The sequence below is a fragment of the Siphateles boraxobius genome, unplaced genomic scaffold (genome assembly GCF_051911475.1).
Source record: "Siphateles boraxobius isolate OS27281-9 unplaced genomic scaffold, OSU_SipBor_1 8, whole genome shotgun sequence".
In the NCBI taxonomy this organism is placed as follows: Eukaryota; Metazoa; Chordata; class Actinopteri; order Cypriniformes; family Leuciscidae; genus Siphateles; species Siphateles boraxobius.
Genome location: NW_027509208.1, coordinates 24084339 through 24109362, shown reverse-complemented (window position 1 = coordinate 24109362; position 25024 = coordinate 24084339). Strand labels below are relative to the sequence as shown.

General features: G+C 38.8%; 1 protein-coding gene across 2 annotated transcripts; it reads right to left on the bottom strand.

Annotated features, from left to right (window-relative positions):
* Positions 1–359: 359 nt before the first annotated feature.
* lgals8a (galectin 8a) lies at positions 360–22074 on the bottom strand. 2 transcript variants are annotated; one of them, XM_077220867.1, is made up of 9 exons: positions 21911–22074; positions 21648–21736; positions 19771–19981; positions 10215–10343; positions 9872–9922; positions 7633–7659; positions 3139–3227; positions 2834–2999; positions 360–1535 (listed from the first exon to the last, which is right to left on the bottom strand). In XM_077220867.1, the coding sequence occupies exons 1-9, from the start codon at positions 21947–21949 to the stop codon at positions 1386–1388; spliced, it is 951 nt and encodes a 316-aa protein (XP_077076982.1). In that variant the 5' UTR covers positions 21950–22074; the 3' UTR covers positions 360–1385. The 2 variants fall into 2 exon arrangements, with proteins under 2 accessions (XP_077076982.1, XP_077076983.1); XM_077220868.1 differs by lacking the exon at positions 7633–7659 and having other exon boundaries at positions 21911–22061.
* Positions 22075–25024: the final 2950 nt, after the last annotated feature.

The following is a 25024-nucleotide window of genomic DNA, read 5'->3' as shown; positions in this document are numbered from 1 at the left end:
ACATATCAGAGACGACAGACAACAGATGCTGCTTCTTGACCAGCCTGAAGAGATTCTCCAGCACCATTGCTGATATTGCCTTGATTGAAAAATGTAAATTGTTCAGTTGACAACTTAAAAAAAGTGAAGAAACCCGTTCCCTTAAAATTAAGTAAATAAACCATGTGTAATTTAAAAAAAAATTATGTGGAATTTTCAAGTTCCCATAACTTAATTTTTTCAATTACATGAAGTATTTAAAACAAGAGATTTTTCTGATTCTTATTTCATATCAGGCTTTACAGGGTTAATGCTGTCTACTGAGATTCCTAAATCACATCACGAAAAACATCACAAAACACAACTGTAACTACTAGACATTGTAAAAGGTATATATTATATTTTTATTATATTGCTTATTTCTAATACATTGATCAACACATCTCAAAGGAAAAAACAAAAACAAATGATATTTATATATTTTATAATACACCACAAATTACCAGACAATTCTTAAAACTATTAGTAACAAAAAGCAATCGTAGGTCATTTGAATATTGCATAGATCTCAAAAACTATAAAATAAAATCGAAAAAAAAAAAGGATTTAATTATCTTTAGTTTCTGGAACTTAAAGGCGAAAGTGATTATTGATTTGATAATCCTTTAAGGCTATCATGCCAAAGCATTAATGCAGGCTTCATTAGCTAATCATCTGCTTCTCTGATGGAAAATGAAATGTTTTAAGAAACTCAACTTCAAATATTATACTCATGATTTGAAAAGGTTTATGGTTGGATCAGGATGGGTATGTTTGTCTACCCTTTAAATCTGTAATTGCAAATGCCTGGAATTAGTTTGGAATTGTTTGATTCTGTTTGATTAGTTTGGAATTGTTTGATTCTGAAACAAATAAACAGACAGACAGTACAGTTACTGTCGCACAACCATTAATATCCTGCCAGATGGGAGTTTTTTCCATCCATCTGTTATGTCCGTGGTCTACAACCTTTTTTGACTATTACAACCATGTCACGGAATATTGATGCTAAAACGATATATCGTGCAGCTCAGTGTAAATGATGCTAAAACGATATATCGTGCAGCTCAGTGTAAATGATGCTAAAACGATATATCGTGCAGCTCAGTGTAAATGTGTTAATAGTTAGATAAAGTGGTTGAGGAGTAGAATTGTTTTTAGACAGATCAAACCAAATCAACCACATAGAGATAGTGACATAAAAATGTAAACAGACAAAACTCCAGGTCTAGCATACTAGTCCACTTTCATATTACAACTTGAACAAGGTAGATAATAGTTGAGATTAGCATAGCCACAGGAGTCACAGGTTGATTAAATATACTTGGTTGGAGAAAACATGGGAATGGTCTTCAGGCTGGAGCTGCTCACCACATCTTGACATCCTTGAGCTCTAGATCTCCCATAATCTCTAGCACATCCACACAATTCAGATCCTGCACACGGTGCTTGTAACTCAGCTGGTGGAACCCGTTTACTGCCACTTTAAATTCCTGAGCTTCACACAGGAGGATCATCTGCCATGGAAGGGCATGAGGGAGAAGTCAAGAGTTCAAAGAGCAGATACTATTCAAAAATACAAATCTACAATGGATAAGATGAAACTGATGATATTTCGAACAAAATTATGACCTCCACAGGTTCACAGATATACACTAAAAACAAGTCACCATACTTTAAAGCCAACATAAAAGGGCATTCATAAGCCATTTTATTTCCGTAATGTGACATTTCAAAGTGAAACAAAAGGCTCTATTTTGTAAAGCATCCAATGAGGCACACATTCCATGTTTTCTCATCGTGAGCACAGAGAAGTTAAATAAACTAATGTACAATTAATCTAGCATCAAATAAAGCTATGTTTGTGTGCTTCCACATAAAATAATGACTCGCAGTCTTACTTTTCACATAATGTACTGAATTGATATATCATTCCAATTAAAATCTGAATTATAATAATTAACTTATTGCTCAAGGTTTTATTATTAACTCATTTTAATTACTAGAAATGTAACAATTCCTTAAAATAGTTAAACCCACAATTTTATAGCATGACAGGAAGTACATTGCTGTAACATGCATTACCATTAACTAATTAGAATTAAATTACTGATAATATTAGTAATAAAAAAATGCCTAATTTGGCTATTTGGCAATTAATGTGATGTTAGCCAACAACTACAAAAAAAAGTCATATCGAGACAGAGAAAGTTATTACATAATGACAAGGTTACAAAGACGAGCATTTTTTTTCTTTGGGGTAATGTGAATTTAATGAACCAGTAATGTGCATTATTTAGATGTCATGATGACTTTAAACTTCAGGAAATGCTCTCATTTAGGGTGTGTTCACACTTGGCAGTTTTGGACTCTGGTGCGATCGCTCTGTTAGTGCGGTTCATTTGAATAAGTGTGAACACTGCCATCCTTAGTGCCAACTTAGTGTGCACCAAACAAGCCGACCGAGACCACTGAAAAGATGAGTTTAGGTCCACTTCCGAATGAACTCTGGTGCTGTTTGACTTAAATATGAACGTAACATGGACCAAAGACATCTAAATGAACCAAAAACAGAAAGTGATGTCATGAGATGCGACCCTAAAAAGGACAGAAAGCTCAAGCATACCTGTTTTTTATCGTCATATAAAAGACATTTTTTTGTTTTGTTTTATATCTTTAGGTTTGCTGTTAAAAATGACAGCGTGAACGCCATGAACCAGGACTAAATGTTTCATTTTCTTTTTTTTGGTCTGGACCAAAAGAACCAAGAGAACTGAACTACTAGTGTGAACACACCATTAATGACAAGAAATACCTCAAAGTATTGACCAGGTGAGAAGGGAAAGCTGGAGAGGGAGCGTTCCTCGGACCCCCAACAACCCCACAGGAAAGAGTTTCGAACAAAGGATCCAGTTTTGAAACGAGGGTTTAAGTGAAAAGCAATGTCCTCTGAGTTACTGATGCGTAAGTTTACTGAGAAACTATGGGGATAAAGAAAGATATAGAAGACATCAATACATAATTTAATGAGAAATGGGTTAAAAATGACAAAAAGCATTAATTATATATTATATCTATAATATTTCAGTGGTATTGCTGCTGGTTGGTTTCTTCTCATACCTCTGTGGGGAATCAGTGATCTGCCCTTTTACCATAATGGAATCTCCTGGACGCAATCCTTTTGCAAGTTTGCTCCTAAAAGGAAGACTCTGGAGTGAAAAAGAAACACATCTGACAATGGTTTCAGATTCAGCAGGACAAAGACAGTGCAATTTACCCAACCCAAAACCACACTGGATTTTATTGTGTCCACCAACCACAACAATAAATCACAGCTATTATTACCAGAGACTTAAGGCTGGAATACACTACACGACTTTTAAAATCGAAACAGATCCCAATTGTAGGCCGTTGTAGACATCATGCACAAATCTGGGCATCATGCACTAAACAACTGAGGATCACACACACTACAAGACTTTTTAAGTCGTTCCAACAACAACAAACTAACGCAGAACGTGGCCTCGTTGCCAGAAGGTGCATGACAAACAAAAACAACATGAGAAAATCTGCTCAAAATATTAAACATGTTGAAGGTATAATACGCTACACGATTTCATGTGAAATCGGTTACAACTGGCTCTGACTTTTAGCAACTAGCTATGGTCTAGAATGCAAACGGGGAAAAAATCCCTGCAAAATTTGTGTAGTGTATTCAACCCTTAAGGCAGGGGTCTTCAACCTTGCTCCTGGAGACCCGCTGTCCTGCAGAGTTTAGCTCCAACCCTAACCAAACACACCTGAAGCAGCTAATCTAGTTCTGTAGGACAGAGATGGGCTGCAACTTAAATCACATACTTCCCATATAGTAGGCAAAAAACAGTATATGACAAAAGTAGTATGTCTGAATTCACAGTACTCATAAGATGACCTGCTACTTCTTGCAGGATTCTGAAGTGCGCATTCGATGGACACTTTACTATCCCATGAGGCCACGAGAGAGGATTAGTCAAAGGCAGTGAAGCGACTGATGCAACTGATGCTGGAAGGTCAATAATGACAACATGGCAAATGTAGTACGTCCAGATTACATTCATATATAGAACATACTTGTTTAATAGTCTCTTCAACCAGATAATAACGGAAATGGATAATATTCTGATTGTTCCAAACCAATCTGATTTCTGACCTGTAATGCTGCCTGAATCATAATCGTACACAGTTCGTTCGTTGGCCAGAGGAGAACTGGCCCCCTGACTGATCCTGGGTTCTCCCAAGGTTTTTTCTCCATTCTGTCACCGATGGAGTTTTGGTTCCTTGCCACTGTCGCCTTTTTTATCTTTGTTGCCATTGGCTTGCTTGCTTGGGGACATTTAATTTAATATTTAATTTAATATTCAACAGTAATATTGATCTACCTGCATTGACACTATTATACAAGAACTGAACTCAGCTGGACGATGACATCACGGTTTACTCCAAAGCGGCTATATATATATATATATATATATATATATATATATATATATATATATATATATATATATATATATATATATATATAAATAAATGAACTTAACTTCTTTTAAAACAAAAATTAAACATCCCTGAACTTACTTAAGCCGGACTGTGACGCTATTTTCTTCTGGAAACAAACATTTTGGCATTATTTTCCTGTTATCTCTATAAAGCTGCTTTGAAACAATCTGTATTGTAAAAAGCACTATATAAATAAATTTGACTTGACAAGAGAGTATGTGATTTCAGACGCTTTTGCAACCATGCCATATTATTGGGAGATACGAGGGTCCCAGGCTCTACCATTGTAGAAAGCATAACGTGTGTGCCTTAAAAACCAAATCACATACGTTCAGAGTTGTGCAAAAGTCAGTCACTGTTTGTGGAAATGAAAATTGTCTGTGACTCCACTTATAAAACTCAAAAAATAGATAAATCCAAAATGAATATTTAAATGGAGAACATGATGAAGATTGGCCTATTATGGAGCTAGAATTGTTACATGCGAGAAAATAAATGATCTGAGAGAAAAAAAGTGTTTCTCTCAAAACGCTTTTCTTTGCTCTCGATGCAATTTCTTGCTCTCGTGTCAGGATTTTGCATTCGCTGTAAAAATTGTCATGGGTGGGGCCATGTTCCAATTGGCCAGTCGGGTGAGCATCGTCTTGTCTTGGGAGACGAACTGAATCATTACACCCTTGTTTGGTTCATCTAGATAAATGCCGCCTCTTCCTTAGTTTAGCATGGACACTCCAATGTTTGGGTAAGATGACACACACAACGCGATGTTAGCTGGCTGAGCAAGTTCACCATCACAGAAGATTAAACATTTTAAAAAATATTCACTCATATTCATGAATGCACTCATATTCATGAATGAGAATTATATTATTAGCTTGCTAATCGCTAGTAAAGCTAATTGCTAATTAGCCATTGTGCTAGGTTGCATGAGTTTTAATGTTTAATCTTCAGTGATGCTGAACTTGCTCAGCCAGCTACCCATCGAGTTGTGTTCCCACAAAAGCGGTTTATTCAGCATACTGAAGCCTTTCCTCCAATGACATCCATTGAAGAAAGAAAAGCCTCTGGCCTCCTTTCCTGGTGTCCGCAGTATTACCTTGAAGGCTTAAAGCCTTACAGCGCCACCAGGAATGCCTGAAAATCACATGCAGGTGTGTGGAAGCAGGTTGGATATAAACTTTACAGGACAGTCAGTGGGTCTCCAGAAGCAAGGCTGAAGATCTCTGCCTTAAGATGGTCCAAGTGCATTGCTATACTGTATGGTTGCTAAGGCATCTGTTAGGGTGTTATAGGTGGTTCCCAGGGCATTGTTAGCTGGTTGTTAGAGTTTTCTGACGGTTGATCCCTAAGCTACGCTGTAGGAACAGAAACCAAGCCATTGACAATGTCATCTCCTTCATCATGGTTGGTTAGAACAAATCTTAGATTATCAAATCACATCTGGTTAGGTTAGGTCATGGTATAAATTTAAGGGATTATATTTGTCCATGTCATCATTTGCTAGGAGAAAATTGTAAGTCTGATTACTTCTTGTTTAAGAGATAGTTCACCCAAAAATTCTTTCATCATTTTCTCAACCTCAAGTTGTTCCAAACCTGTATGAGTTTCTCTGTTCTGCTGAACAAAATAGAAGATATTTTGAAGAACGTCGGATGTGGGGCACCATTGACTTTCACAGTATTTTTATTCCATACTATGAAAGTGAATGGGGTCCATCAACTGTTTGGTTACAAACTTTCTTCAAAATATATTATTTAGTGTTCAGTAGAAGAAAGAAACTCATACAGGTTTGTAACAACTTAAGGTTGAGAAAATGATGAAAGAATTTTTTTATTTTTGGGTGAACTATCCATTTAAATTGAAAATTGTTAGGCGTCATTGAAGTGCGGGCTAAAGTTTCTTCTTAGGTGGTTTGTTAAAGGGATAATTCAACCAAAAATGAAAACAATGTCATAATTTACTCACCCAAATGTTGTTCCAAACCTGTATGAATTTTTTCTTCCGTGAAACACAAAAGAAGACATTTTGAAGAATATGGGTAACCAAGCAGTCTGGTTACCATTGACTTCTGCTATATGGATTAAAAAAAAACACAAAATATCTTATTGTATGTTCCACGGAAGAAAGAACCTCATACAAGAACAACATTAAGCCTCGTGGACGATTATCGCGAGTGCTTATCGCTGAGGGTTAACACCTCGTGACTAAACGAGCGCCAATGAGATTTTTGCTTTTGTTCAAGTGCCTGGAGCTCAAGCACAAAACGGTCTTGCCGAGCACAGATTGATAGAAGACGACGAAAAGGAAGTAAGTAGACAAAGAAAAAGATGCAACTAGGCAAGATGAATGTAGAGCTGCTGGTCTCTTTGGTGTCTGAACACCAAGAACTTTATGACAAACGCCAAACGCCAGTTAGCAAAAACTAACAAATAGTTTTGGCAAGCACATAAATACTGGCTCTCTCCTTCTGTGTGACAAGCAAGCGTCAGAAGCCTTGTGTACCGGGGTATTTCTGTATTTCAATAAGCGCCATCTACTGTCAGGGAGTGAATTTGCACGTTTACTCTGCGCACCGGCAGTGAAAATCGCTTGGGTATATACACAAAGACTCGTCGAAAAAGTCTCGAAAAACGTTGGCGATAAGCGTGCGCGATAATCGTCCCGGTGTGCATGAGGCTTGAATGGGAGTAAATGACAAAATTTAATTTTGAGTGAACTATCCCTTTAAGTATGACTCCCAACAATGAGCAACAGTTATAGTGATGCTTGACTAAGCAAACACCATTAACAATAAGACACTATACACCATTTCTTGAGGTTGTAGTCTTCCTAAAAGTTCCTGATCAGTAAGGTGCTTGCCTGATTTTGGGGTCAAAGTGACCAAATAATGCCACTGTCCTGGTTTCTGTCCAGACTGTGAGGCACCCACCTCAATTTGATTTCAATCATTCTGAAATCGGGTTATCCAGTTTGATCTGTAGTCAAAAGTAATGCTGCCACATAAAACTGCTGTCACATGTAAAAACAATTTCATGTTTGCCCTTTAGGAAATTATTCAGCCTGACATGTACTCACCATGTCACCTGACTCCGACATGACTGACTATTGGATGAAAGAGGAGGGAAATAATATGATTAAACAGCTTCAGCTGAACTATCTATTTGACTGCAAAATAGAGATACACACCAACACATAACACATGTATTCACACGCTACTGTACAAAAGTTTGGGGTCATTAATATTTATCTGTTTTGAAAGAAATCAATACATTTATTCAGCAAGGACACATTAAATTAATCAAAATGTTGCCATTTTTTACTTCAAATAAATGCTGCTCTTTTGAACTGTTCATTAACCAGTGTGTTTTTGTTTCCACAAACTTCACTTTATTCAACACTGATAATAACAACAAATGTTTCTTGAGCTCAAATCAGTATGTCAGAATGATTTCTGAAGGATCATGTGACACTGAAGACTGGAGTAATGATGCTAAAAAAAACCTCAGCTTAGCATCACAGGAATAAATTACATTATAAAACATATTAAAAGAGAAAACAGTTGTTTTAAATTATAATATTTCGCAATGTTAGTGTTTTTACTGTCTTTGACCAAATAAATGCAGCCTTGTTGATCATGAAGGGACTTCCAAAAACATTACTAAAATCTTACTAATCCCAAACTTTTGAACAGTAGTGTGCATATACAAGTCCTTCTCAAAAAATGAGCATATTGTGATAAAGTTCATGATTTTCCATAATGTAATGATAAAAATTAAACTTTCATATATTTTAGATTCATTGCACACCAACTGAAATATTTCAGGTCTTTTATTGTTTTAATACTGATGATTTTGGCATACAGCTCATTAAAACCCAAAATTCCTCTCAAAAATTTGCATATCATGAAAAGGGTCTTTAAACGAGCTATTAACCTAATCATCTGAATCAACTAATTAACCCTAAACACCTGCAAAAGATTCCTGAGGCTTTTAAAAACTCCCAGCCTGTTTCATTACTCAAAACCGCAATCATGGGTAAGACTGCCGACCTGACTGCTGTCCAGAAGGCCATCATTGACACCCTCAAGCAAGAGGGTAAGACACAGAATGAAATTAGGCTGAATGAACAAATAGCCTGTTCCCAGAGTGCTGTATCAAGGCACCTCAGTGGGAAGTCTGTGGGAAGGAAAAAGTGTGGCAAAAAACATTGCACAACGAGTAGAGGTGACCGGACCCTGAGGAAGATTGTGGAGAAGGACCGATTCCAGACCTTGGGGGACCTGCGGAAGCAGTGGACTGAGTCTGGAGTAGAAACATCCAGAGCCATTGTGCACAGGCGTGTGCAGGAAATGGGCTACAGGTGCCGCATTCCCACAGAGAAGCAGCACTGGACTGTTGCTCCGTGGTCCAAAGTACTTTTTTTGGATGAAAGCAAATTTTGCATGTCATTCGGAAATCAAGGTGCCAGAGTCTGGAGGAAGACTGGGAAGGAAATGCCAAAATGCCTGAAGTCCAGTGTCAAGTACCCACAGTCAGTGATGGTCTGGGGTGCCATGTCAGCTGCTGGTGTTGGTCCACTGTGTTTTATCAAGGGCAGGGTCAATGCAGCTAGCTATCAGGAGATTTTGGAGCACTTCATGCTTCCATCTGCTGAAAAGCTTTATGGAGATGAAGATTTAATTTTTCAGCACGACCTGGCACCTGCTTACAGTGCCAAAACCACTGGTAAATGGTTTACTGACCATGGTATTACTGTGCTCAATTGCCCTGCCAATTCTCCTGACCTGAACCCCATAGAGAATCTATGGGATATTGTGAAGAGAAAGTTGAGAGACGCAAGACCCAACACTCTGGATGAGCTTAAGGCCGGTATCGAAGCATCCTGGGCCTCCATAACGCCTCAGCAGTGCCACAGGCTGATTGCCTCCATGCCACGCCGCATCGAAGCAGTCATTTCTGCAAAAGGATTCCCGACCAAGTATTGAGTGCATAACTGAACATAATTATTTGACGGTTGACTTTTTTTGTATTAAAAACACTTTTATTGGTCGGATGAAATATGCTCATTTTTTGAGATAGGAATTTTGGGTTTTCATGAGCTGTATGCCAAAATCATCAGTATTAAAACAATAAAATACCTGAAATATTTCAGTTGGTGTGCAATGAATCTAAAATATATGAAAGTTTAATTTTTATCATTACATTATGGAAAATAATTAACTTTATCACAATATGCAATTTTTTTAGAAGGACCTGTATATAGACCCCCCCCCCCCCCCCCCCAAAAAAAAAACAACATCAGCGTAGTCACTTACATAAGGCAGTGATCTTTTGCTCACAGCGAAGTTTGTAGGTGTGATGGGGTTCTGAAAAAAATATCACATCATGTTTCCATACAAAAATGCACTGCCAACCACATCATAAACAGTAAATGTGCTGATCAAATAAACAGAATGTGCATCATGTGCCTCTGATCTACAGTCTACATACAATTGATCTAATACTATTCTTTACATATAACTATACTATATTGACTGTATTTGTGAATAAACAGTATCTGTCAATCCCACTATCTGCCAGTTTTCAGGTTACTCTATTGCAAATGCAAAAATGTTCGATAAATGTTTGGAATTCTAATAAAAAGAAAAAGCATGTTACCTTACTCACTGAACTGGGAATGAACCCAATGGCGTGAATCTGAACCTTCCCTGATACGGCCAGCGTGTCCACCTTCTTGAGCTCTAACCTGTGCCTGTACTCCAGCAGATGAGAGCCATTTACCGCCACCTGGAAGAGAATAAACAAACTATATGCTTATTTTAAAAGCTAAAAAGTCATTTGTGAAATCACAAAGCTTTTTTCCAGAGCACTTCCTCTTCTAATGAAGAACAAACAAACTCATGTTTGAGAGTGCCATCAACTGAAAGCAATTAAAAACACGATGGGAAATGACTTGCTGACATCACAGCTCTCATTGGCTTAGAAATACTTAGCCTATCTTATCTTAAAAATTATAGTCCATTAACTCTACTTTTATATTTAATGTGTGAGAATAAAGTACAACCTTGTAGCAATGTTCAGGGAACAAGGAGGCGGGAACCGGCGAACATTCAAATAAACTTTATTAAAATAAAACAAACCGAACTAAAATACCGCCAGCAGCCCCTCGCGGACGACTGCTGGCTTACCTAAAATAAACATAACGGCCAACAGCCCCTCGCGGACGACTGCTGGCTAAAATAAAGCACAAATACAAAAAACAAAACTCAACTAAAATACAGGCCTGTTCCTCTCTTGATCATCAACGTCGTCGCTCCTCCTTTATGCTTCCGATCCTCCGTGAGAGATGCGAGACCGGTGTGCTTCACAGGTGTTGCTCATTAGCAATCGCACCACCGGCCTCGCTCGGTTCTCTCACGTCCCTCGGCCGTCCTGTTCGCCACAAACCTCTATAGAATTATATATAGCTCCTCAAAAAGGACAGTGACGGACACAATATGAGAGTGTTTGCTTGTAAAAGTGTTTAATGTTTGCTTGTAAAAACTTTGCATTCCCTCGAGAAAGTTAGCAAACCTTTTGTGTTCTCCCAAAAACGTTCCTAAATAAACTTTTCATTTGCTCACAAAATATATGAAATATAGTTTTTCCATCCATCTCTTATTACCTCCAATACCAATTATGCCTAACCCTGAAACGAAACAGATTTGCGAGTTATTGTAAATACATTGAATTTAAATTGCCCCATCTCCTTTAATTACCACATCATTTTACAAAGATGAGATTTTAATCATATTTCTGAAATCATGTCTTAATTTGACTGAAAAGATGGACAAGACACAGATTTTAAAAATGAAAATTCGCTCGGAAAACAAACAGTTGATGGACCCTATTGACTTCCATAGTATTTTTTTCCCTATGGAAGTCAATGGTGTCCATCAACTGTCTAGTTACCAACAGTCTTCAAAATATCTTCTTTTGTGTTCAGCAGAAGAAAAAGAGATTCATACAGGTTTGGAACAACTTGAGGGTAAAACATTTTTTTGATAGAATTTAATTTAAGTGAACTATTCCTTTAAACTACATTTATTCTGGCCTTGGTTATATTATAGTTTACTTTGTTAATACTGACACCTTGTGGTCACTTTAAATAGTACGTCGCCTTTAATAATATATCAGCCATTTTGGATTTTAGAGCTCATGGTGCAGAGTGTAGAGATGCATCCACGTCCATCCTTCTTGTTTCGCTCTTGAAAAAGGCACAATCTGTAAGTTTAAAGACTAATCTAAGTGGTAAAATATGATTACATGTATTCTGATACATACTGTTATAGACATGTTTGAGACCGATTTACATGTGATATGTTAAATGTAACCCATGGCACATAATTGTGATGCTTGATTGTTTATCCTTCTTAGTACAGCTATCTTCTAAGTTATGTAAAGGCGATTTATGTGCATCGTAAATGTTGTTTTGATCTATGTGAACTGAATGTAATATTGTAAGATATACTTTTTTGATATCATTGTTCATTTGTGTTACAGTTTCACAAATTGGGCTTCAGTAAAGAAAGTTTGACCCTGACAACTGTCTACGACTTTTACTAAGCCTTTGTTTAACTCGCTGCATAAGCAAACACAAGCTGAGGGCAGAAGAGAGAAAAGATTGACTTCACATTGAGAGCTTAATACTGGACTACATGCGCTCTATCTGCTGAAAGAACCAAAATGTCCCACTCGTCGAAACACAGCCAAGCTTCCAAGCTTGAAACCATGTCAGAGGCTAAATCTTCAGCCAGCAACACTTCATCCTCACGTCGCTCTCATAAATCTAATGCAAGCCAAGCTGCAGCTGAAGCACGCGCTAAGGCAGAGGCCGCACGCACAAGAGCTGAGTTTGCAAAGCGCCAGATAGATATGGAGATCGAAAAGGCTAGGATTGAAGCAACGCTGAATGCTCTGAAAGAGGAGGGAGAAGCTGAAGCAGCCCTCGCAGCAGCAAGGGTGTTGGAATCTGCCGCAATCTCTTCAAACGACGAAACTGAAAGGGGTAGTTCTTTAGCTGCTGAACGCACAGAAGAATACATTAGGATACACTTTTCTCAGAACAAGAGTATGAAGAAAGAGAATGATCAAGCAAGTGCAGATCACAAAGACATTCCTGGAATCAGCCAGTCTACTCCTAACGCTGTAAATGCAGCAAGCAGACATGACCAAATGGGGTATCAGCATACAAGGCAGCCAAATTGCTTTCCCTCTCATGTGAGAAACACCTGCTCGCCAAGTGCTCCAGTACCTCGATCCAGCGAGGTGTCTGATCTTGCAGTGTTTCTTGCACGCCGTGATATTCTCACTTGCAGCTTCAAAGTATTTGACAACAAGCCAGAGAATTACATACCCTGGAAAAAAGCGTTTCTGAATGCCATTAATGTTCTAAATCTAAAAGGCAATGAAGAGATCGATTTGCTTACTAAGTGGCTTGAAGGTGAATCCCTCCGGCATGCTCTGAGAATAAGAGCGGCCCATGCACATGATCCTGAAGCTGGCCTTAGACATTTATGGCAACGTTTAGACAGAAAATACGGTTCCCCAGAGGTAATCGAAGCATCTTTATTCAAACGTTTAGAGAGTTTCACTAAGATTTCTCACAAAGACTTCAATCAGCTGCAAGCACTCGCAGATCTGCTCCTGGAAGTGCAAGCAGTAAAAGAGGAAGGCAATCTAACTGGTCTTGGATTCCTTGACACATCAAAGGGAATAAACTCTATCGTCGAAAAATTGCCTCACAATCTTCAGGAAGCATGGGTAGTTAAGAGAACAAAGTACAAAAAACAATATCTTCTTCATTATCCACCTTTTTCATACTTTGTTGAGTTCGTCAATGAAAACGCTGAAATGAGAACAGATCCCAGCTTCTCTTTTCAATCTTCTAACACATTGCCTCTTAAAGCTGAAACAATCCAAATGAAGCAGTCAAGATTCAGACCTTCTATCTTTTCCAGCAAAACAGAGGTTGAATCAAACTTGTCTCTAAGTTCCAACACCAGTTCAGCTGACCTGACAAGACACTGTCCCCTCCACAAAAGGAACCATTCACTATTGAAATGCAGAGGTTTCAGAATGAAGTCTTTAGCTGAAAGGAAGAGGTTTATTAAAGAGAACTCTATCTGCTACAAGTGCTGTGTTTCTTCAGACCACAGGGCCAAAGACTGCAGGGTGACTATCCATTGTTCAGAATGCAATAGCCATGACCATGTCTCTGCTCTTCATGATGGTCCAGCTCCATGGCTCCAAAAGGGACCCGCCACACCAACAGAGGCTCAAGGCGGGGAGCAAGAGGAACCAAGCTCCACAGTGACCACGTCCATCTGCACAGAAATATGTGGAGCAGGGTTACAAGGAAAGTCATGCTCAAAAATTTGCCTAGTCAATGTTTACCCTGACGGTTGTTCTGAAGAAAAGAAGCGTATGTACATAATGTTGGATGATCAGAGTAACCTCTCTTTAGCGAGGCCAGCCTTCTTTCGTACATTCAATGTTCAAGGTGAAGTCTTCCCTTACACAATGAGAACATGCTCAGGCACAGTTGATACTAGTGGGAGGAGAGCAAAAGACTTTGTGGTTGAATCCTTGGATGGGAAAGTATCAATGAGGCTTCCAACACTCATAGAGTGTAATTCGATCCCTGATAACAGAATGGAGATTCCCACTCCTGAAGCCGCTGCTTACCATCCTCATCTTCAAGCCATTGCCTCTCAGATACCTCCACTGGATCCCGCAGCTGACATTCTCATTCTTATAGGGAGAGATCTTATACGTGCGCACAAGGTCCGGAAACAGCGCAATGGTCCTCACAATGCTCCATATGCCCAACTCCTCGACTTGGGATGGGTGATTGTAGGAGATGTGTGCCTCGGTGGAGCTCACAAACCCACGGTGAGCACTTTCAAAACTAGTGTGCTTGAGAACGGCAGGCCCAGCTTTCTCACACCTTGCAAAAACAACATCTGTTCTAAAGAAAGGTTTAGAGGTGAAGAACACAGACTCATAAGGAGCACAAAACGAGCTCATGACATTGGGAAGCATATCTTCAAACAGACCAAAGAAGACAACATGCTCGCACTATCTGGAGAAGATGAGGCTTTCCTGGATATTATGGACAACGAATTTACCAAAGACAAAGCAAACAGTTGGGTGGCTCCACTCCCATTCCGCTGTCCCAGAGAGCGTTTGCCTAATAACCGAGACCAGGCTGTCAGTCGTCTATTATCACTTCGTCGTTCTCTGAAAAAGAAGACGGACATGAAAGACCATTATGTGGAATTCTTGGAGACAATGTTAAAAAAAAGACATGCTGAGATTGCTCCCCCTCTTGAAGACAACAAGGAATGTTGGTATCTACCATGTTTTGGCATTTATCACCCACAAAAGCCAGGGAAGATCAGGATAGTGTTTGATTCAAGTGCTCAATACAACAACATATCCTTAAATCAAGTTCTCCTTAAAGGCCCAGACCTGAACAACAGCCTGATAGGTGTGGTCATCCGCTTCAGATCTGACTCCTATGCTGTGATCGCAGACATCGAGCAAATGTTTCACAGCTTTCTGGTCAAAGAGGAACATCGAGATTACCTGCGCTTCTTGTGGTTTAAGGATCACAACCTTGATGGAGATATCGTGGAGTACCGCATGAGGGTCCACGTTTTTGGCAATTGCCCCTCCCCATCAGTAGCTGTATACGGGCTCAAGAGAACAGCTGTAGAGGGAGAGTTGGAGTATGGCAGTGATGCAAGGCTCTTCATCGAGTGCCATTTTTATGTGGACGATGGGCTAAAATCATTCAGTTCCGAAGCTGAGGCCATTGATGTACTGCGCAGAGCTCAACAGATGCTAGCACGATCCAACCTCCGCCTACACAAGATCTCATCCAACAGCCCTGTCATCATGAGAGCTTCCCCGAACGAGGATCTGGCAACTACGCTGCAGGGCCTCGACCTTGGTGTAAACTCACCATCCACCCAACGAAGCTTAGGATTGTGCTGGGACTTGTCAACAGATACATTTGTATTTCAAGTATCCATCAGTGACAAACCTTACACTAAGCGAGGAGTGCTTTCTACCATCAACAGCGTGTATGATCCTCTAGGATTTGTAGTACCTGTAAGTATTGAGGGTCGCTCCATCCTGAGAGACATCTCTGGAGATGCAGATGATTGGGATGTTATTCTACCCAAAGAGAAACAAGAGCGATGGCAAAAATGGAAAGACTCCCTCAAACATCTGCAAGGACTAAAAATCTCAAGAATGTATACCTCCACCTCATTGTCTAGAGCACTCAAGAAAGAGATCATCGTGTTTTGTGATGCTTCCACTAAAGCTGTAGGTACAGTAGCTTACCTGAAAGTTACTAACCCAGATGGTCTCAGTGAAGTTGGTTTCCTCTTTGGGAGAGCAAAACTTGCTCCAAAGCCGGATGTCACAATCCCTCGACTTGAGTTATGTGCGGCAGTACTAGCAGTGGAAGTAGCAGAGATGCTTCAAGAACAGCTGGACACAACACTGGATGATGTGAGATTCTACACTGACTCTAAAGTAGTGCTAGGGTACATCTTCAATGAGACCAGGCGTTTTCACGTCTATGTCCACAATCGAGTACAACGCATTAAACACTCTACGGGACCGCATCAGTGGAACTTTGTGCCCACTCATCTTAATCCAGCCGATGCTGCTAGCAGAGGATTCCCCTCAGAGCAACTGACTTCATCATATTGGCTTACGGGGCCTCCATTCCTCCTACACACAAGACAAAATGAACTTGAAAAAAGGTCCTACACCCTCGTCAGTCCTGAAACAGATGTAGAGCTTCGTCCTGAGTGCATTACCTGTGTGACTAGCCTGTCACAAAGAAACCTTGGGAGTGAAAGGTTCCAACGATTCTCCAGATGGAGCTCCCTGTTAAAGGCTATAGGACGATTGCAACACATAGCCAAGTGTGTCAAGTCTGGGTCAGGAGATGTCTATCGCGGATGGCACATTTGCAACAAGCATAAGGAGGAAGAGCAGCTGAAGCAAGCAAAAGCTACAATTATTCAAACTGTTCAGAGAGAAGTCTACAGAGATGACTTTAAACGCCTAGAACAAGGTCAGTCTGTCCAAAAGTCAAGTCCTCTCAGCAAACTCTGTCCATTCATTGACTCAGCAGGGTTTCTCAGAGTAGGAGGTCGGTTGGGGAGAGCTCAACTACCATCTGAAGAACTGTATCCAGCTCTCATACCTGGTAAACATCATGTTACTCAGCTTTTGATTCGACACTTTCATGAGAAGATATGTCACCAAGGCCGACATCTCACAGAAGGTGCCATCAGGGCAGGTGGTTACTGGATTGTTGGAGGTAAGAGATCAGTCAGCAGCTCCATCTACAACTGTGTCACCTGTCGCAAATTGAGAGATAAACAAGAGGAACAGATCATGGCAGATTTACCAGCCGACAGATTACACATAGACCCGCCATTCACATTCGTGGGGCTGGATGTTTTCGGTCCATGGCCAGTCGCGGTCAGGAAAACACGAGGATGTACGGCAGAAGCCAAAAGATGGGTGGTAATATTTACTTGCATGACTACACGGGCGATTCACCTAGAAGTGATTGAGTCTATGAGTGCCTCATGTTTTATCAATTCCCTGCGGCGTTTCTTTGCAATCAGAGGCCCCGCTAAGATCTTGAGGTCTGATTGTGGAACCAACTTTGTGAGAGCCTGCAAAGAGCTACAAATTGACAAGCAAGGTTGCCACAACACAAACATCCAAGCTTACCTATCTGATAATCAATGCTGCTGGCAGTTCAATCCTCCACACGCTTCACATATGGCAGGATCCTGGGAGCGTATGATTGGAGTTGCCCGACGTATCCTCGATGCCATGCTCCTTCAACACAGCCCTGCAAGACTTACACATGAAGTTTTAATAACGTTCATGGCAGAAGTGAGTGCAATTGTGAATGCTCGTCCCTTAACTACAGTCTCTACTGATCCAGAACAACCAATGATACTAACACCCGCAATGCTGCTCACGCAGAAAGTTGGAGCCCCACCAGTACCACCTGGCCAATTTGAAAACCACGATTTATGCAGAGCTCAGTGGCGTGGCGTTCAGTATTTAGCCAATGTCTTCTGGGGAAGATGGAAGAATGAATACTTGAGTGGACTTCAAGGACGTCGCAAGTGGCGCACAGCTAAGCCAAACCTACAGAATGGAGATGTTGTGCTTCTAAAAGATGCCCAGGAGAAAAGAAATGACTGGCCAGTTGGTATCATAACTAAAACTTACCCAAGTGAGGATGGCAAAGTCAGAAAGATTGAAGTAAAAATCATAAAGAAAGGTGAACAAAGATTCTTCCTGAGACCAGTCACTGAGGTTGTTCTTCTGGTTTCAAAGGGCACAAATTAAGGTGACTTAACGATCTGAATGTTGACGACTTTGTTACTGTTCCACAAGCCTGATGTGACATCTGTTGATGTCAGGCGGGGAGTATTCTGGCCTTGGTTATATTATAGTTTACTTTGTTAATACTGACACCTTGTGGTCACTTTAAGTAGTACGTCGCCTTTAATAATATATCAGCCATTTTGGATTTTAGAGCTCATGGTGCAGAGTGTAGAGATGCATCCACGTCCATCCTTCTTGTTTCGCTCTTGAAAAAGGCACAATCTGTAAGTTTAAAGACTAATCTAAGTGGTAAAATATGATTACATGTATTCTGATAGGTTATAGACATGTTTGAGACCGAATTACATGTGATATGTTAAATGTAACCCATGGCACATAATTGTGATGCTTGATTGTTTATCCTTCTTAGTACAGCTATCTTCTAAGTTATGTAAAGGCGATTTATGTGCATCTTAAATGTTGTTTTGATCTATGTGAACTGAATGTAATATTGTAAGATATACTTTTTTGATATCATTGTTCATTTGTGTTACAGTTTCACAAATTGGGCTTCAGTAAAGAAAGTTTGACCCTGACAACTGTCTACGACTTTTACTAAGCCTTTGTTTAACTCGCTGCAAAAGCAAACACAAGCTGAGGGCAGAAGAACATTGACCTCTTTGAACTTAAATATTAGAAATATTGAATTAGGTACAAAAGCAGCAGTATTTTAAATACATTTATTTCATCTGTAACAAAGAACAAGCAGTATCTGCTTTTGCTAAGTTACCATGATAATTTGTTTCCTCCCCGACTGCAGCCGCCTACTCGTCTACATTCAAGGTGTTTGGCATCTCAAACACGTCTAATGTTTTGATCCACAGAGCCAACGTGTTTACACTATGGAGGGCAGCTTACCTGCTGCATATTTAGGAGAAAGTATTTTATAAGTGCAGTAAGCGATTCCTGAAAAAACACAGTTGATATCTGAAATCAACCCAAATGAACAAACCCTTCATTGCTCCGCCCCCAAAATGAACGGACATACAAAACAAGAGTAGATGTCTCTTTATCATAGCTAAAGCGAAGATGACAAATGAACAACAAGAGAGAACAAAAAATGAACACACAGTCCACAAGAGTACATAAAAGCAAGAGTTGGCTGTTAGTCTCCAGCAGCAGCAACAAACTGTCCTGTTACTAGAGCTCAGATTACAACAACAGCATATCTTGGTTCTCTGAAACACAGCAAAGCCAATGTTACTCATGTATGGAGTAGAAACAACTCAACCTTGGTGTCCGTTTTCAGGCCTTCCTGCTTCAGTCTCTCCAGCGCTGGAAAGCTTTTCTAATATTAACACAGGTCCAAAAGCTCTTGCCTGATCATAACTTCTTTTTCCAATGATATTCCTCTGACTTTTCTCTTTTGTAATGTCTCTCAGCCATCTCTCTTTCTATAGTCTTTCTTCAAATCTCCCTCTTGCTCACTCTCTCTCCTCCTCTGTCATGAGTGGACATGCCCCCTACTGCTGACAAGTGTGTAGTGGCGCTCGGTCTGATCCACTTTCAACACCAAAAAAAATATATATATATATATATATTTTTTTTTTATCGCTTACTGCACCTTTAACATCCAAGAATGACCCACTTCACCTTTAACACATACAGCTAATATAAAGTAGCTAATGTATTATTTCAAACAAGAGAATGAGATTAAAGCTGACATCATATGGCACCAGAGATAGATGCCACTGAACAGAGGAGGCAAAGTAATAAAACGCAAGTTTATAACCTTGAACAAATCTTTCTGTACGAGTATGATGATCTCAAAGGCAGCGCCGTGCCTGAAGGGCATCAGGTAGTGGATCTCCTCTTTTTCCCAGCTCTCCTTCTGCAGCGTGTTACAGACGATGTAGGGAGAGCGCTTGAAGCGAGGATTGAAATGAAAAGCCACATCTGCCCGAGGCTTCACGCTGCTCCCGCAGGTCAGGTCAACCTGAAACCTGCAAGACAGATTACAGATTCTCACTGTTTGGACTGGATGTGGATACAATTCAAATGTGATTTGAACATATACCAGGGTGTTTCAACAGATTTCAACTGTATTCCTTTCGTTATGTGAAAATTATATAAATCTTTCCAGACTTTTTAATTCCTCAAACTGTTCCTCAACTGTACCATCATTTTTTATTTGACCAACAATTTTACCACTAATAAAAAATTTTCAAACATTACTCTACTTGGATACCAAAGAGACAATGGTGTAAATGATAATCATGATGGAGATAAGATATACGTCATGTGATGCGTGAGGAAAATTAAGATTACATTATGCGAAAATTTCAATTGATTGTGATATTAAGATACATAAAATGCTAGCCATGAAATTAGACAGAGTTGGCCAATATTTGATAGTTCGGTAACACTTTAGTTTAGGGTCCAATTCTCACTATTAACTAGTTTTATTATTACTTAAGTACATATTAATCCCTAATTCTGCATGACCATATTCTACATCCAGTAATCCTACACAATACCTAAACTTAACAACTATTAATAAGCAGTGATTAGGAGTTTATTGAGGCAAAAGTTTTAGTTAATAGTTATTGTATATTGAATAGTATATTGAGAATTGGACCCTAATCTAAAGTATGACCAAAATGTCATTTTCATCAAAGAATGTTTTCAAACACAAAAAAATTATTTGAGATAGAAGATTGGAAATGACATTTAATTTCAGAAAAAAAAGATACGTTTAAAAATTAAATAAATCTAGTGATATGTTTATTTCCACTGTGAGAGTTAGTTGACAGTAAAAGTGTGTGAAATATGTTTTAAGGGCCAAAAATGGCCATGTAAAAAAGTTTGGTGCTTCTTTCATCTCTTACTTCTACTGAGATAATAGTTCCCTGCATGAGTAAAGTCAGCATAATCAATATAAAGAGGAAGTTGGCTTATAACTAGAAAGACCCCTTCCACCTCAACTGTTACAGTACTACCTCACGTACTTCCTGTCTAGGGACTGCAGTGACATGTACAGGGTTATTTAGTTCACCCCAAAATTATTTTTTATTTAAAAAATGATCCTGTAATTTTACTCACCCTCAAGCCATCCTAGGTTTATATGAGTTTTTTCTTTCAGCCAAACACAATCTGAGTTTTTGAAAGCCTTTTGAAACAGATTTTGAAGCTCAAAAAAGTGCATCCATCCATCCATCATAAAAGTAATCCATACGCCTCCAGGGGGTTAATAAAGGCCTTCTGAAGCGAAGCCATGCGTTTTTGTAAGAAAAATATCCATGTTTAAACCTTACTACAATCACTGGCTTAACGGCCGTATGCACGCCTAGTTCTGGTGGAAGAGTTACCTCTTACCCTAAACTGCGCTTTAGAAGGACTTTATAAACCCCTGGAGTCGTATGGGTTACTTTTATGATGGATCATGGATGCGCTTTTTTGGGCTTCAAAATATCAGGCTCTATTCACTCCCATTATAAAGCTTGAAAGAGCCAGGATATGTTTTAATATAACTCTGATTGTGTTTGGCTGAAGGAAGAAAGTCATACACCTAGGATGGCTCCAGGGTAAGTAAAGTATGGGATAATTTTCATCTTTGGGTGAACTAACCCTTTAAGGCGGAAAGGATATCGAGGTTGTTTGGGTTCTCACCTGTCGGAGTCACTGGGGACACTGCCCTGGATGAGCACCATCTCTCCGGGTTGAAGTCCGCCCAGGATGGTTCCAGCATAAGGAATCGTCTACATGCAGAAATTGGGACATGAGACAAAATGACTCAAGTTTGTCCTACCTTATGTCAACAAGATACCAAAATTAACGCTTTCATTGACAGATAAACAGTTGAAGTCTAAATTAACTTATCCGTCTAAATAGTGACCCATATAAGCAAAAAGTATAAGTAGAATAAATCTTACTGGATTCATTATTGTTTGTTTCGCATTTGCGACAGACATATTGGCGATGCTGTTCAGAAAGTCTCTTTATATGCTGTTTTCACGAGTTAATCACCAGCCGAGGAAGAAAATATAAACGCTTTCTGCACTTTCACTTCTTCTTCTTCTTTCTTTTAATGGCGGTTGGCAAACAACTTTTAAGTGTGCATTACCGCCACCTTCTGATATGGAGTGTGAATCACAATAGCCTTTTCTCACTACCCTTGAAATAAATAAGTGAATACATATCTACATAAATAAATAAAATCAATAAATAACTTCATAAATATCTAATATCATTATTAATATTCATACATTATCATTATTATTAAATACAACTTTCTAAGACAACTAAACTCACATCCTTCTAATAAGCCCTGTTTTACTCAAAAACACAAACATCGCTCTATAGCCTACATGCCCTGAATTCATTTGTAATATTTCCTTCATTTCAAATCTAATTTTTTTCTTTTCTAAAGAAGTTCTTTCAGCTTTATCCTTTCCTCCTTATACCTATGGCAATTAATAATTACATGTTCTACTGTTTCGTTAATATTACAGACCTCACACATCCCAGTTTCATGTGTCCCTATTATTTTAAGCGTAGCCTACTATTTAATCCAGTATGCCCAAATCTCATTCTCGAAATAATGTCCTCTTCCTTTTTACTCCTATTATTTTCTCTCATACCTCCTACCCTCTTCTGGATACTGTAGTACATTCTTGTTTTTGTTTCTATATTCAACTCCTCTTGCCACTTCTTTCTCATTTCTTCTTTGATAATGCTTTTAACTTCCGCCTTACTATAACTTATTACCATATCCATCTCTGTTTTTTGGTTGCTTTTTTGGCATATTTGTCTGCCAATTCATGTCCTTCTACTCCTATATGGCCTGGAATCCAGATGAATTTTACTACTACTCCTACTCTATTAACTCTATAAACAGCTTGGGCTATTTCCAACAAAATATCTTGTCTTGCTTCTGTTTGCATGTTCTTAATACTGGTTAACGCACTACTTGAATCTGACCCTATTAACACTTCCCTTGACCTACTATTTTCAACCCACTCAAGGGCTAAGAGAATGTCCAGCATTTATCCTGTATACACTGATAATTTATCATTTACTCTCTTATTTAACAGAACATTCACTTCTGGTATAATAAACGCAGCTCCTACTCTATTATCTTCTGTTTTTGATGCATCTGTATATATCTTAACAAACATAGAATAATTCTCCTCTATACAGTATATCTACTAACCTGACTCCTATCAATACTATTCTCTTTTTTCGACTCTAAAAGTTGCAAATCTACCTCTAACTCCCCCAATAGCCAAGGTGGAACATTAGATGAAGGCACAGTTGGACTTACCATCATATCTCCTATCCCTATCTCATCAACTGCATACCTTATTATCCAACCAAAGCTCTGAATCTTTCGTCTTTCCCTTTCTTGACATGGTTGTAACACCTTCTGAGTCGGGTGACTTTCCTTATTCCCTCTTAAATTTGCCCAGTACGTTAATGTTATCTGATTTCTTCTAATCTCCAATGGCATCTCATTCATTTCTAGCCGCTACTGGGGTTGTTTTAAAAGCACCACAACAGAGTCTCAACGCCTGACTTTGAATAACATCCAACTTTTTTAATAATGTTCTTGAAGCAGACTGGTAAACTGTACATCCATAATCAATAACTGCCCTAATTAATCCAATATATACTACTTTCAACGAGGTCCTACTTGCTCCCCACTCTCTACCTCTTCGACATCTTGCTACATTCAATATTCTTTCACATTTTTCAACAATATTCTCAATATGTATTTTCCAGTTAAGTTTTTGGTCAAACCATATCCCGAGATATTTAAAACATTCCACTCTCTCTAGACTTTTGTCATAAAGTTTAAGTTGAATCTGGTCTTGATTTTTCCTTTGAGAAAAACCGATTACTTTGGTCTTTTCCACTGAAAACCTAAAACCCCATTCCATTCCCCAACTCTCTACCTTCCCAATTGCCTCTTGCATCTTCCTCACTATATATTCTATATTTCTTCCCCTTTTCCACATAACACCATCATCTGCAAATAAAGCAACACTTATAGACCTATCAACTCTACTAAACACTTAATTTATCATAATTGAAAACAAAACTGGACTAACTATACTCCCTTGAGGAGTTCCATTTTCCACTAAATACTTTGTACTCAATTCTTTCCCCACTCTTATTAAGATCCACCTATCAGTTAAAAAGTTTTTGATCCAACTATACATTCTCCCTCTTATTCCCATTTGGTAAATCTTAATCATAAGTCCTTGTTTCCACAACATATCGTACGCCTTCTCGACATCAAAAAATACAGATAATATACTTTCTTTATTAATTTGAGCTTTTCTAATTTCACTCTCTAAACATATAGCCTCTATTGTGCTTCGTCCCTTTCTAAACCCACTTTGATAATCCTTTATCAATTCCTTTGTCTCCAAATAATACTTTAATCTTTCATTTATCATTTTTTCCATAATTTTCCCTACATGTGAAGTTAAAGCAATCGGTCTATAACTTTCTGCCAAACTCGGATCCTTACCTGGTTTACATATAGGGACAATAATTGATTCTTTCCACTGTTTTGGCAAACATCCCACTTCCCATACCTTATCATACAACTTTACTAACGTTTCTTTACTCCATCATTTAAATTTTCTATCATACAATAACTTATTTGATCATTCCCTGGCGTTTTTTTTCCTGATTTTCTTAAGACATTATTCAACTCACCCATTGTAAACATCACATTTATGATACTTTCATTTTCCCCACCATCCTGTATTACTTCAACACTATCTCTTATTGTTTTTTCCCTCTGTGTCTCAAATTACTATTACTATAAATTTTAACAAATGTCCTTGCCAGTAATTCTGCTTTATCTCTGCTCTCTATTATTACTTTCTCTCCTTCTTTCATTATAGGATAACCACCATACTCTCTTTTATTTCCTGACATTCTCTTAATCATACCCCATATTCTATCTAATGGTTTACTTCTTCCTAGAGATTCACAATACTTCCCCCAAAATTGTTTCTTAACTCTCTTTATTG